Source organism: Podarcis cretensis (assembly GCF_951804945.1).
Source record: "Podarcis cretensis genome assembly, chromosome: 1".
In the NCBI taxonomy this organism is placed as follows: domain Eukaryota; kingdom Metazoa; phylum Chordata; class Lepidosauria; order Squamata; family Lacertidae; genus Podarcis; species Podarcis cretensis.
In genome coordinates, this window is record NC_137170.1 from 42,568,238 (window position 1) to 42,583,564 (window position 15,327).

Below are 15,327 nucleotides of genomic sequence, written 5' to 3' on the forward strand. Positions count from 1 at the left end.
GAGCAAAGGAACTTCTATGAAGACATGTAGATTTATATATCTGGATTCATTTGAATTCGAGAGTCACAGGCAGCACTGTAATAAGCTTCAAATGCTTCAATTGCTCCCTGCTCCCACCAATTTCTTCAATGAGCAGTTGTGATAAATGGCATATTGGTTCAGTGCTGGTCTTCATGCTAAAAGGCAGTGAGCTTTGTTCTCCTTTCTGCAATAAGCATGATTTGTATAAACCAGCACCTTTTCTATTTTGTGTCTCAGATATAAAACTTCTCCCCTGCTGCTATTAATGTTTGATTAAGTTATTTCAGTCTGTGAAAACACTCCAGATGATATAGTTGTTCAATTAATTCCACCCCTTCATGTTAAAGGCTAATGCTGATTACATGGCCCCAGCAGACCCTTTAAAAGTATCCCAAATTGAGACAATTTAGTTATGGGTAGAATTAATCTCAAAACAACTCTTAAAGTCTCATTATCAGCTTTGGACTGAGCAATTCATTCTGTAATAATAATCAGTTTAGGGTCCAATTGCTCTAGATGCAGCACAACATATAATTCTTCTAGAAAAAGACTATGGGATCAGCCTAGAATTTTGGAAGGAAAGACTTTGGGTCCCACACATTCATGCTGCTGATACCACCACTTCCCTAGGTCTCAAGCTTTGCAGTGGAAAGACATACATGCAATCCCAAGCAACCATCTATGCTGAGATATAGAAAGAGGGGGTGCAACAAATTCCCAAGACCTTCAATACCATCAAATATTGATAGCATAACTTCTGGACATACCATGTATTCAAAGGGCCTTTGAAAGTCACCTTCATGAACTTGTCCTTTAAAATGTGTGGCACTTTACTTCAAAATGCCAAGCTGTTATACCCACTGCCTTGAAAGAGGTGGTGTAACCCCTCTTGAAGAGGTTTTAAAAAGCTTCCATCCAATCTCCAATGATCTTTTCCTGGGCAAGGCTAGCCAGCTGCAGGTACTGTGGGAGAAAGCAAACTACCCATTCTAATTTTCTTTCAGGCTTGGGTTTGGCACAGAGGCAGCCGTAGTTGTCCTAATGGATGGCCTCTGTCAAGAGAGAGTCCAGAGGGCAGGGATGCAACTTTGTTGGTTCTCCTTGACTTCTCAGTGGCTCTAGATCATCATTGAGTTGTTCTTCATTAGCAACTGAAGGAGGTGTGAGTTGGAGGATTGCTACCAGAAATTAACACTAGGATATTGTTGCTTGGCTCCATGGCTTTGGGGTCCAACAAATGTCAATTCTGTTTCCCACGCTGTTTAACATCTAGGCCAGTGGTGGCCAAACTTGGCCCTCCAGCTGTTTTGGAACTACAATTCTCATCATCCCTGACCACTGGTCCTGTTAGATAGGGATGATGGGAGTTGTAGTCCCAAAACAGCTGGAGGGCCATGTTTGGCCATGCCTGATCTAGGCTGTTGGGTGTCCAAGCCTACTGGCTATGCACTGCATTTTAGAGGCTCTAGCCAAGAGTGGAATGATGCCTCTCTCACAAGGCAAAAACTAAACTTCCTGTCCTTCAGCACTTCATCTACCATTTATACTCTCTAGCCCAGGCTTTCTCAGCCTCGGCCCTCTAGATGTTTTTGGCCTACAACTCCCATGATCCCTAGCTAGGACCAGGGGTCAGGGATGATCGGAATTGTAGTCTCAAAACATCTGGAGGGCTGAGGTTGAGGAAGCCTGCTCTAGCCCATGAATCAAGAACTTGTGGAGCTCCAGATGTGTCTGTACTACTACTCCCATCATTCCTGGCCAGCTTGACCACAGGTCAGAGCTGATAGGAATTTAAGTCCACCACCATCTTAGAGGGCTTTAGAATCCCTATAAAACATGTGAGATTAGGGTATCAGTTTCCTTTGCCTGCCAGCATTCTTGTCTGTTGATTGTTGCGCATACTTGCTATAGCATTAAGTTCTTCTGTTGTTTCTGCTAAGAAGGCGCAAGGTAACAACTAGTGTCTCAAGCACAGAAATGGTCAACAATTTTTATCCAAAACATTTTAGATAAACCAGTGTAGACTTACATTCACAAAGCTTTTGTTAATATGTTATAGTGGTGGAAGGTAGGCAAGAGAATGTGTGGTTTCTAACCAGCAAGGGATCGTGCGTGAGGGCACTCCCAGTAGGACAGTTTCCCCTCAAAAATGCTTCCATGACGAAAAAGAAAACCACAAGTACTCCACAAAAACTAGCGTGGCAATTTAAGAACTGGTACCAAAGGAAAGAGAGAAGGGAATCAGGGCCACTATATTTGCTGTTACAAGCAGTTCTCAACTCTTTAATTGCTTCTATTCCTGCTTCCAACTTTAAGTACATTGTAATTTTGAAGTACTGCCTGGATTTATCTTTTTCCTCCTCCCTTTTCCTTACATTGTTGTATGTTCTAGATTCTATGCCCAAAGTCAGGAGCTGTCTTCTTACTGACCTTTGTAAGCAGCTATGGGACACTTTTTCACCCGAGGAGCAGTGTAAAAATGCTTCAAATAAAAGCAAATCAATCAAAAGAGGTTCTCTTTCAATAAGCACAAGTAATGTTAGGCTTAGAAAAATATTGTGCATTTATAGACTACGTAAGTTAAGAACAGTGGGTTAAAGACACTTGGTTTCTTGAAATCAGATGCTTTACAGTGATGTTTTAAGAATCATCAATATATTTCACATAATTTAAATTCTTTAATGTCATTCTCTACAAAGGAGTTAACTCTTCATCGGTCTTTACAGAGATACAGAAGTGAAGCAATGTCCCCATGTGTTTAAAGAACAAGATATTTAAATAGGTTAAAAAGCTACAGCACACACAACAGTTGTATCATGTCCAATTTCACATTGGATTTAGGTTACAGTAGTGGCTTTTTTGTTCTTCCACAGAACATATAGATGATACCACATAACAGAGCTGTGCAAATTGTGGCTCCAGAGAAACAAACAACTACCTCCTTTTTCCTGCCCCACTTTTTCCTGTTTTACTGCTACTACCACTGGACTTGCTAGAAGATTTTGAAGAGAAAAGTCTTGTCATGAACTCTGACACATCAGGCAGCTCATGGTTAGAATTCAACATATTCATTGATTGCTCCATTTCCTAAATGCATACAAAAAGAGAAGAATGTATTAAGTAAAACCATTTCCAAATCGTAAGGATACGCCAATTTGGTTAATTGTTCTGTCAGTAGTGGTGTCATTTTGCAGCTGCTCTCTACCCATATATCCCCGCTATAGACTCTTTATACAGCCACAGCCTAAACTACAACTTAAAAAACCCTCTTGTGTTATATTGATATAAATAAATAAAAAGGAAGTTCTAAAAGCAAAAAACAGAGATAACCATGTCTAAAGTAGTGTTACAGGATAAAGAATTGCCATATTAAAATTTTAAAAGATGAGTTTGGTTGAAATCTCTCCCAATTTCAAATTTAAAAAGTTTCTTTTTAAATGCTAAAAAATTTGGCACACTAGTTCTTAAAAATTGTTTAAAACAAATTGAACTATCATGGCAATGTATGTCAAGCATCTTTTTGAAAAGCTATTTCCTTCCAACAGTTGCCTTCTATTAAAATATGTCTGCTAAAAGATCTGGGCCCGATTTGAGGTAGGTCATTTAATTTTTCCTAGCCTTTCAAAATTGAACAGAACATTTTACATCTATTGCAGCCTACCCAATGTCTTCCACAGAGGACATGGTCCATGATTCTGTCAACTACACTTTTCCATTAGGCAATCAATTTCTTGCCCAAGAGAGCAGATTGCATGTTGATTCACATCAGCAAATGCATCAGATCAAGCAGTTGATCTGCCTCCACTTTTAACCTTATATTAAACATTTACAATGCAATCTTTTGCAAGTTTTCAGAGGTAAGTTCCACTTTATTCTCAGATAAGTGTGCAGCCAGAGTTAAAATGGAAGGTTTAAACATCTATCTCATGATATAGAATGTTATACCTATTAACTCAAAAATAATGTGAAACCTGTAAGGAACTACTGAAGACAGTGGTCATTTAGAAGGAAAGGAAATTAATACCAACTGAACCCCAAAAAGCAGCAGCCAAAGACAAACAGTAGATACTGCTAAATAAAGAAGATTTAGTAAACACCTTGAATCTCCATTTTGTTCTAGCCTTCCGCTATTCAGCATAACGCATGGTGAAAGGACAATAAATTAGGATAATTTAATAAATATCATATTTAAAACTTTCTGTCATAATGGATTTGTCACAGAAGAACGTGACTAGGATGTGAATTCTTGTTTTAATTGCAATAGGCAAGAAAAGGAGACGATAACACAAATTATCAGAAATAGTCTCAGAGACATTCATTCAACATAGGAAGAGACTGGTAGATTATTTTTGTAACTCAAAATTAGTGTCTCTGTTTTCATGACAAACTAGTGGCGAAATGGCCATAGCACTGAATGGGCAGATGAAGGAATCAGTGCAGCCCAAGAATTGAAAATGATGGTAGAAAACTACACATGCTCCCCATCCAGAACCAAGACATACTTATTTTTCTGCCCAGTGGGCTCTGCTTGACTAACATTTTTCACCACCTATAAGCCAACAGACTCATGCTAATTCCTAATATCAGCAGCAAGGAATCTTTAGGCAGCTGCTGCTTCTGCCAGCAGGAAAAAGAGTGGATGCTGTTGGCTCACCCTCAAAGAGGTTTGGCAGAAAATGAGGCTGTTGCAACAGCCTCTACTGCTCATGGAACCAAACCGGAAAGGCAACCTAAAAGTGATGAAAGATGTCCAAGTACAACTCTCTGTTGTTTCTCAATAACGGCATGAGTGGGCAGCTAAGACTTATCTTGTATGATTGTGTCTGGGTGGGATCAAACAGATCTTGGTCCCTTTTGTGGGCTGGAATGGAAAGTTGTTGAGATGAAGCGGACTGTCCTAACACACACCAGCTCTCAGACACTAGTTTCATTCAGTCCAATGACACTAAGGCTGCAGCTTCCTGGTCTCCTCATATTACATCTCTTTCCATCCTCTTAAAGCCCTCTCTTTGTGTTCTTTCACTTTCTACCTTATCCCTGACTGAAAATAATACATTGAATACATTATACAAAGTTTACACTGCACACAATTTAGATTTAGCATCTCTTAGATTTGAATAATTAAGCATTATTAGAGAGCTTGTATTTCTGGCCCACAGCTGTATTTCTATCTTAGTGGTAATAGAAAAACCATTCCCAGACACTTTCTGGACTGTAATATTTATTTGGACTGGTTTGGTTTCTTCAGATACAATATTTGCAGTGTTAATCCTCGCAAAGCTTACTCACCCGCCTCATGTCAGGATCACTTGTGTTGACAACCTTAGGAAGTAATACGAAGATCAGCAATGGAAGGATCATCATCATAACCTTAAACAGGAGATTTTTTAAAAAATATGTTAGTATTTCTTCTGTTATGCAGCAGTTCTAGTACTGTCGTATTGTACCATAGATAATAAAAGAAGAATCCCTCAAAAGTTATATTGTGAATGGCCACCAGGAAACAAACTATGACTCCGTGAATCAGATTAATACCCAAACCTAGGATTGTGGGTAAAATATTAACCATGGTTTACAGTGATATACAAGTGGCACATCTCAGTGACATACTTAGATGGGGTCAACAGCTCCAAAGGCAGCTACATATGCCTGAGGCTGCACAGAAATTCCAATATTTAGAAATCTCACAAAAAATGAAAAATATGGTGAAAACACTCCATGTTGGGGCTCAATGACCATAGTCTTGAGCCAGTCAAGATCTACTCTCCTTGAGTAGATCCTTTGATTACTACTGCAGCAGAGAAACCATTTCTTCTGGCAGGGTTTTAGCAGTCAAAATAGACACTAACTTATTATTCAACAATATACAAATAAAGGGGAGAGTGGATCTATATCCAAGTATCACAGCGTGTGGTATTTTAATTTTTTTTAATGTGCTGCATAACTGAAGCATCTGTATCTAGGCTAGTTCAATTATTCCATTTAACAAGTCCTACCATATGCATTGGGATGCGGGTGGCACTGTGATCTAAACCACAGGGCCTAGGGCTTGCCAATCAGAAGGTAGGTGGTTCAAATCCGCGCGACAGGGTGAGCTCCTGTTGTTCGGTCCCAGCTCCTGCCCACCTAGCAGTTCGAAAGCACGTCAAAGTGCAAGTAGATAAATAGGTACTGCTCTGGCGGGAAGGTAAACAGCATTTCCATGTGCTGTTCTGGTTCGCCAGAAGTGGCTTAGTCATGCTAGCTGCATGACCCGGAAGCTGTCTGCAGACAAACGCCGGCTCCCTCGGCCTATAGAGAGAGATGAGTGCCACAACCCCAGAGTCGTCTGCGACTGGATCTAATGGTCAGGGGTACCTTTACCTTTACCATATGCACTGAGCCAGGATTAATGGGTACCTGTGGTTGCTTTAGCAACCAGCGTCCCAAACTGCCCTTCAGTTTTATATTCAACCTCAAAACAACAACAAACCTATAACACATTCCTCTGCCACACACTCTGCCTTCCAGTTTCAACTGAAATATCTAGCTGAGGCAAGCTAGAAATCAACACACTTTTAAGACTCCTACTACAAAACACAGTTACACATTTGTAGTTTACTTCAAAAATATTATATACAATAGGGCTGGAGGGGTGTTTTTTTTGCAAATGCATAGCAAATTAACTGGAGTTGGGGATGCTAATTTAGGTCTACAATGCTTCATAATTTCCCCCCAGCTGATTGTATGACAAGAAATCCCTGTTAAGATGATGTAACCATCCCTCCCTCTAGAGATGCCTCTCCTGCACCAAGAGATGCCTGCCTGAAAACAAGCCTTGTTTAATGATTATCTTCTAACAGTGGCATATTAACATATAATCTGTTTAATGTTTACCCTTAAATCTTACAAATAGGGTCCTTAAATAGGTTTTGAAACATAGGCAATAAACAGCTAATCAGTGGCAAACAAGCAGTTCATGTGCATCTGTTTCCATACATACCATGGGGTTCATTAAGAAGTCTGTCCATCCCCAAGATTCTCTCTTTATGAAATAAGAAGGTGGTCCAGAAGATTTCATCTGAAGCGGGTATGGCAATCGGACAACTTCTGATGTTTTGATGTAATTCACAAATCTTGCCCTGAAGAAGACATTTAGAAGTATCTTTCTCCATTAAAACCCAACAAATTATCTTGGTTAGATATTTTCTCTATCACTGCATTTGAACTGAAGTGATAATCCTGTGAATAGTTAAGCAGCTTAAAATTTGATTGTAAGAAAGTACCATAATTGTATATAGGATCGTGGCTTGGTCGCCTGCTCATATAAGAGATTCTGCATTAGATGTGCATCTATATCCCAACAAATGTGTTTACTTGGTGAAACTTTATTTTCCCAAGAGAGGCCTGAAATAGTTTATTCTGCATGTCCTTGGAGATAGCAACTAGAACAGGTGCTACTGAAAAACAACAGCAACCCATTTTACACACACACACACACACACACACACACTCATCACAGATCTAGCAAAATCCAGTATCAGACAAATTAAGTTTGACAGATCTCACAAATGTAACAAATTAGCAGTGATCATATGTCTAGCATTAAATGTCAAAGATTATAGACTCAAAAGAACTCTGTAAGCCACTGTAATCACTGTGCAGATATTCTCAGTGAGGAAAACATAGCTGAAAAACATTCTGTAAACTATTAGCACCAAACACAAACTGAGTTAAGCTTAGCTTAACCAGGTGGCTTTAACTTGTGGCTAGAAAGCTCTGCTAAAGTAAAGAGGTTATTTTAGTCAGTTCCCCATTAGCCAGTTCCTACAGCACTGCTGAGAAGGTACTCTGGAGGTTTTTTTTTGGGGGGGGGGCATCTAGAAATGTGGAAAGGGGTGCTGGGGTCTGCAGGGAGAAAGGAAAATCTATTAAAATGACCACCTCCTTATTTCAGCAGAAGCCACCAATGGATCTTGGTCCTTTCCATGAACAAATGTGCAAGCCTAGATCCAACCCCTTCAGATATAGTTTGTGTATCTTTAAAAGTATTTTTTTCATGATATATCACACCACACCTGGCAGAAGTTTTGTTTTCAGATACATTAATTTAGGAGCTTGGTTCACAACCAACACTAAGCCACAGTCTGTTTAACAAATCATATTAACCACAGATTTGTCCCCAAGATGATCAAACAAAGCATGGCTTGTTTCTCTAAAGCTTGATTTCTTTCTAGCCCTATGCCTTTCTAGCTTGGTGAACATCTGTGATGTGCAAACAAACCATGGTTATAGAAGAATGTTGGGTTTGTACATAACAGCAAGCCAAAGTTAAAACAAAACAAGGTTCGTAAACCACCACCAATCCAAGGCTTCAGATTGTGGTTTGCCAGCAGTAAACGAGCTGTAGTGAAGGCAACTGTGGAGGATTCAAATAATTATGGAGTTTTAAGGCCTATTTATTTATTTGAGAGAACATCAAAAATGTTTAAGGCCTTACCAACAGACCAACCAGCCCTGTTTTCCATAGCAAACCAGTTTGGTTTAGTATTCTATATAAAAAAAGCTATAGCCACTCACCTCATTTTCCCTTTTGAAGTGATGTCCACTCGCACTGGTTCAAATTTATAAGCTGGAGATATGACTTCAACTACATATGATCCAGAAGGAACATCATGAACCACAAAGCTTCCATCTGTCCTGAAAAATAAAAATTATCATAGATTTAATTGCATCACAGAACAGTTACAATAATTTAAAATGTGCTACAGATGTTTTACATGTCAGAACTCAAAAAAGCTTTATTAGACCAAAGAGCTATCGTCCTATCAAGAGGGGGATTACCAACCCTACCTCTTAATTCATAACACAATGCTCTATTTCACTAACTTACAATGCCACTAAGCTGGTGCTGCATAGTACTTAAGAGTGGGAGCTGGATGTTTCCATTGAAAATCTTGGCTCAGCCATGATACACTGAGTGTTCTAAGGCAATCCTCATAAGTACAGAATGGCTTTTTGAAACCATCTTGTGTGTATATATATGTATGGAAAAGACAGTTTTGTTGGACACAGTTTCTCAACCAGAAAACTCTTGAGAAGGATCCAAGAAAAATCTTGCTCTCAATATTAACCTACCTATACATAAAGATCAGGAGCATAATCTTTGCTATAGAAAGGATAGCCAATGCTTTCTCTTGACTGCAAATATTGTCTGTCATTTTTTAAAATACTGGGTGATGTTCAGTCTAAACATATGTGTTGCAGAGCACTCAAGTCTCCAAAGAGGAGCTGGCACTGACAACACTCAAAGTATGCACATATGTTTCTGTGCTCCAGGACACCTCCTTGCAGGATGAGGTCACAACACCACAAGGTGGAAAAGGAGTTGTGCAAGACTGGCCATTACTAAAATAGGCACCACCTATTAGGTAGTAGAGATACCTGTAGAACTACATTCTAGAATCTAGAAAGCACTCACCCCCCCCCAAAAAAACAGTGACCCTGCTATCTCAGAAAAATAATGTTCTCCAGCAATTAGATGTGCACACTACTGCACAAGCTAACTTTAAGTTTAAGAATGGGGATGCACATTCTACTGAAAGCAACAGACAGGATTCATGCTTGCACATTACAGAGTGCAGGTACCTGCAGGTGTCTCTGTACACAGCAGAAACCAAGAAGCTGGAAAACAGAAAATACAGAAATAAAGAGGGGGGTGTCTGGTGATTGGTGCGTTCAGGAAAAAAAGAGCAGTACAGTGGTACCTCTGGTTACGTACTTAATTCGTTCTGGAGGTCCATTCTTAACCTGAAACTGTTCTTAACCTGAAGCATCACTTTAGCTAATGGGGCCTCCTGCTGCCGCTGTGTCGCCGGAGCACGATTTCTGTTCTCATCCTGAAGCAAAGTTCTTAACCCGAGGTAATATTTCTGGGTTAGCGGAGTCTGTAACCTGAAGCGTATGTAACCTGAAGTGTATGTAACCCGAGGTACCACTGTATCCTTAAAGGCTTGAGGAGAAGTTTTCCCCGAGGAAAGTTCTTTGTCCTTTGAAATGAGCAACATTTGTTGCATTCATCTAAGTGGCAACAAGCATGACTGCCCCACGCTCAAGAAAGGTGACTCTCTTCTGAACTAAGATTTTACACATGCTTGGTATCTGATGAAGTGTGCACGCACATGAAAGCTCATACCAGTAACAAACTTAGCTGGTCTCTAAGGTGCTGACGCAGGTGCTGGTCTCTAAGGTGCTGGTCTCTAAGGTGGGACGCAGGTGGCGCTGTGGGTTAAAGCCTCAGCGCCTAGGACTTGCCGATTGAAAGGTTGGCGGTTCGAATCCCTGCGGCGGGGTGCGCTCCCGCTGCTCGGTCCCAGCGCCTGCCAACCTAGCAGTTCGAAAGCACCTCCGGGTGCAAGTAGATAAATAGGGACCGCTTACCAGCGGGAAGGTAAACGGCATTTCCGTGTGCGGCTCTGGCTCGCCAGAGCAGCGATGTCCCGCTGGCCACGTGACCCGGAAGTGTCTCCGGACAGCGCTGGCCCCTGGCCTCTTAAGTGAGATGGGCACACAACCCCAGAGTCTGTCAAGACTGGCCCGTACGGGCAGGGGTACCTTTACCTTTACCTTAAGGTGCTGCTGGAAGGATTTTTTTAATTAAGATTTTAAACGTGTGGAGGAAATCAGAAGAAAAAGACAGCCATCTCTTCAAGTAAATTTGTCTGTCTCTGTAGGCACACGTTGGTGGTGATGCAACTTCGTACTATGATGCAGTGGTTAGTAGTCTCAGACGAGGAATGGGGAGGCCCGAGTTGGAATTTCCCCTAAACTACCTCGGGGAGGGGGGGGGGCTCACTTTCTGTCAGGCTAGCCTACCTGGCAAGGTTGTGGGGACCAAACGGGAGAGAGACCGAGGGTCGGGGTTTGAATCAAAAAAGGAACAAATCCCTTCCCTCTCCCCGCAAATCCTGGTAGCCTCTCTCCCCGGCTGCTACTCACTTGAGGAAGCCGACGTGCTCCTCGCCGTCCACCAGCACCCGGGCCCCCGAGATCCAGTCCTGGGGCTTCACCCCCGGCACCACCGCCCGGCCCTCGATCTTAAACCGCTCGCTGGCGCCCACAGCCTCCCCGCTAGCGGCGCCCCCGGCCACCTCCGAAGCCCGCGAGCCGGCGGCCAAGAGAAAGGCCGCCGCCAGCAGCCGCAACATCGTCGTCGCCGTCCCCGGGAGGCCGCCGGGCCGGGCCGCCATTACAGCAACCGCCGGAGGTGCCGGGAAGGAGGGGGAGGAGGCGGCGGCGGCGACAGAGCAGACCGGGAGAAAGGAAGGGCCGCTCTCGTCGTCCCCGGCGGCGCATGCGCCAAGTGGAGGGGCGCGTCGTGACGAACGAGGAGGCGAGAGCTCAACTTCCGGGTTTCTTCTGAAGACGTTTCTTAAAGGAGCCGCAGGGCGAAAAGCAGGGAGCTGCCCATGGAGAGCGTTGCTGGGTTTCAGGGTAGTTATGATTGGGCAGCAGTATTTCTATTATTATTATTATTATTATTTAATTATAATAGAGAGCATTGCTGGGTTTCAGGGTATTTATGATTGGGCAACAGTATTTCTATTATTATCATTATCATTATCATTATATTATTATTATTATTATTATTATTATTATTAATCATAACAATAGTAGAGAGCATTGCTGGGTTTCAGGGTAGTTATGATTGGGCAACAGTATTTCTATTATTATTAATAATTAATAATAATAATCTGGGTTTCCCCAGCCACTCGTCAAACGCCAAAAACATCCGATACAGCAATTTTAATAATGATGATGATGATAATAATAATAATAATAATAAATTTTATTATTATTTATACCCCGCCCATCTGGCTGGGCTTCTCCAGCCACTCTAGGCGGCTCCCAACAGAATATTAAAAACACAGTAAAACATGAAACATTAAAAACTTCACTAAACAGGGCTGCCTTCAGCTGTCTTCTAAAATAAAGAGGAGTAATAAGTTACAGCATTGGGATGAGCGCCTGCTTTTCGTAATTTAAGTCTTGTTTAATGCGGGGGGGGGGGGCGGAATGTATTTTTCAAGAGAACTTATTTTTGCTCAGTGCAAGGTATAACACTTCTACTGAAGGCTGGATATGGGCTGCGAGTGGGGCCTGAGTGGGCAACGTTAATCTTTGCTGTTGCCTGTAACGGGAGGGGTGCTTAGGGAAGCTTTTAATGTTTGACAGTATATTAATATTCTTTTGGAAGCCGCCCAGAGTGGCTGGGGAAACCCGGCCAGATGGGCAGGGTATAAATAATAAATTATTATTATTATTATTATTATTATTATTATTATTATTATTATTATTATTATAGTGGATTGGGGTGGGGTGGGGGATATTTAGCTAAAAATCTAAACCAACCGCAGCCCCACCAATGCTGGCTTTTCATGCAGTTCATATTCTGCAGTAGTGTAGCATTTCTACTGCCCCCCCATATACATTCACATAAAATCTGAATTAGATGGTTGACTTGTAGAAAGGGGTCAAACCCTATAAAAACCCCTCTGTTGTCAATAAGACAGAGGAAGCTGGAGATAGAGCCCAGCAATTTTATTACTAAGGAAGCAATAGGTTACAGTCGGATCCATAGCTGTCAACTTTTCCCTTTTCTTGCGAGAAATCCTATTCAGAATAAGGGAATTTCCCTTTAAAAAAGGGAAAGGTTGACAGCTATGGTTGGACCCTTCCGCAAGAACTGTAACCCCCAGCTAGCAGTCTAGGGAGGTTATTTATAAGTTTCTACACAAAGCCCTTTCCAATCATATGCATATAAGTATTTCACATTACCTCATCCTAATTGTTGTATACATTTCAGGTTAGTATGCTTGCGCAATAAGCATAAGCATCGGCTGTTTTGCTGTCCATACAGAAACATTGTTACATGGAGCTATTGTGCTTTGTAAACCTGCGTGTTTAGCTGCGTATGTTCTGTGATAAAAATGTTAGCTTCTTCTCTTCCTGTGGGAAAGGGCTTTTGCATTCTCAGCAGGTTCAAAGCTTTAGCATTCTTAACAGTTTCATAGCTTTTTCTCAAAGTGATGTAGCATTTTCTTAAAGCATTATCAATTTTTGTGGCCCTTGGGTTCCTCCCTCAGACTCATGCCTCTGTTTCTACATGGCATCACAGGTATGCTAAAATCCTGGATTCTTCTTCGGGTAACATAGGCTTCAGGTTACAGACTCCGCTAACCCAGAAATATTACCTCAGGTTAAGAACTTTGCTTCAGGATGAGAACAGAAATTGTGCTCCAGTGGCGCGTGTGGCGGCAGCGGGAGGCCCCATTGGCAAAAGTGGTGCTTCAGGTTAAGAACAGTTTCAGGTTAAGAACGGACCTCTGGAACGAATTACGTACTTAACCAGAGGTACCACTGTAAGTATAAATGTTAGGGAAATGGATGCAAATGAAACTATTGTTTTTTCTCTCTAACCCTACAAGCAGTTTTTCTTCTTCTAATGATTCCATTTCAAGCACTTTGTCCGATATAATAAATGTAGCTCCATTGCTATTTCTAGCATTTAAGAGTACTAAATATATCATTTAGGCAATAGTGTGGAACCTGGTAGTGTGGGAGGTTTCAAGCTATTTTGTGTATCTATTCTAACAGCTACAATAGAAGAAACCATTTAGCATTTTTATTGCTAGCATTTATTACATTGTAGTCTCCCAGCATAATGTTCCAGGCAGCTATATAAGAATTGGTTTTGGCTCAGCAAGTATATTCCATTTTGGCTCTGTTTAATCTCTCTGTCCCCAAGTTTCTGGAATCAGTCAAAGCTTAAGCAGGTGTTATTTCTAACAATGCCATGCTGACCATCAGTTCTCTTATAAATCAAACTTATCAGTAAATGCTGACCTCTTAATTTCAAAATAAGGATTTGCTCTGGTCTGCTTAAACTAATCTAACAGTATAATTGTAGCCTGCTGTTCTTTAACTGTAACCATTGGAAATTGGGCACTGACCCCTAATGGCCTAAATCCTGCATCTCATAAGGATTGTCCTACTATTAAAAGCCACATATCATCAAGATCATCTATGTGTAATATCTGTGCACAATAAGAACTGGTAGAGTGAAAAAGAGAATGTTTACCCTTCATTATGTGGACTTCTTCCCACAAAAGGTGTGTTCACATTACTGCCTTAGAGCGCAGTGAAGTTGTTTTTCTCCTGGTGCGTTTCACAGCTCTTTCCCCTCTAGCTGTTCACATCAGCACGGCTTCCGTTCCTGTTAGTGTGCAAACCAGGGGGTGTTGACGGGGTGGAGATGTCTCCACCCTATTCCAAGGTGTTTACATCTAGTTATTGTACATTTTCATTGTACGTTCATTTTATTGTAAATTTTCAATAGCATTGTTGTTGTTGTTTAGTCGTGTCTGACTCTTCGTGACCCCATGGACCAGAGCACGCTAGGCACTCCTGTCTTCCACTGCCTCCCGCAGTTTGGTCAAACTCATGCTGGTAGCTTCAAAGACACTATCCAATCATCTCGTCCTCTGTCATCCCCTTCTCCTTGTGCCCTCCATCTTTCCCAACATCAGGGTCTTTTCCAGGGAGTCTTCTCTTCTCATGAGGTGGCCAAAGTATTGGAGTCTCAGCTTCAGGATCTGTCCTTCCAGTGAGCACTCAGGGCTGATTTCCTTAAGAATGGATAGGTTTGATCTTCTTGCAGTCCATGGGACTCTCAAGAGTCTCTTCCAGCACCATAATTCAAAAGCATCAATTCTTCAACGATCAGCCTTCTTTATGGTCCAGCTCTCACTTCCATACATCACTACTGGTTTCAATAGCACAGGCATTTTTAAAACATTACTTTTAAAACAAAAACTCATCTCTGTTACTTGTGTTTCAAATGATTTTCAGGAGAAAGCAAGTAACCTGCCCTGGAAACATCTTTATCCTCCAAGCTACTCCTGGCTAAACAGCACTACTTCATCCATCCCTTCCACACCAACTCTAGGTATCGCAAGCTGCACTTCTCTACCTTTGATGCCTGCTAAAGCCCACTCCTCTACACCCCACTTCCTCTCTCTGGTCAAGATTTGGCCTCCTCCTCCAATGCTAAGATAGAACCAGTCTACTCTGCCCTTCATTCTGCCCTTCTCATGCCCCTTTCCAACTTCCAGTTATCTCCCCTTATGCACCATCTCCTTCAAGTATCCAAACACACCATTTCCCCTATTCTCAAAAAAGAACACATTTCTAGGCTCATTGTCCCTTCTCCAAGTACTACTCTTTCCCCCTTTATCTCTGAACTTCTGGACTGTGCTGCTTACTCCT

General features: G+C 41.7%; 1 protein-coding gene across 1 annotated transcript; it reads right to left on the reverse strand.

Annotated features, from left to right (window-relative positions):
* Positions 1-2,679: 2,679 nt before the first annotated feature.
* EMC7 (ER membrane protein complex subunit 7) lies at positions 2,680-11,352 on the reverse strand. The gene is made up of 5 exons (XM_079955414.1): positions 10,999-11,352; positions 8,581-8,700; positions 7,004-7,142; positions 5,311-5,391; positions 2,680-3,108 (listed from the first exon to the last, which is right to left on the reverse strand). The coding sequence occupies exons 1-5, from the start codon at positions 11,247-11,249 to the stop codon at positions 2,956-2,958; spliced, it is 744 nt and encodes a 247-aa protein (XP_079811540.1). The 5' UTR covers positions 11,250-11,352; the 3' UTR covers positions 2,680-2,955.
* Between the last annotated feature and the right edge of the window lie 3,975 nt (positions 11,353-15,327).

What these genes read in the sequence shown, in the direction of transcription:
- EMC7 (XM_079955414.1), bottom strand. Translation starts at nt 11,249, where the DNA reads ATGGCGGCCCGGCCCGGCGGCCTCCCGGGGACGGCGACGACGATGTTG. An exon ending in GAGCACGTCGGCTTCCTCAA is followed by an intron (nt 8,701 to 10,998) that starts GTGAGTAGCAGC and finishes TTTATTTTTCAG; the next exon opens with GACAGATGGAAGCTTTGTGG. An exon ending in GTGATCCTGACATGAGGCGG is followed by an intron (nt 3,109 to 5,310) that starts GTGAGTAAGCTT and finishes GTATGCATTTAG; the next exon opens with GAAATGGAGCAATCAATGAA.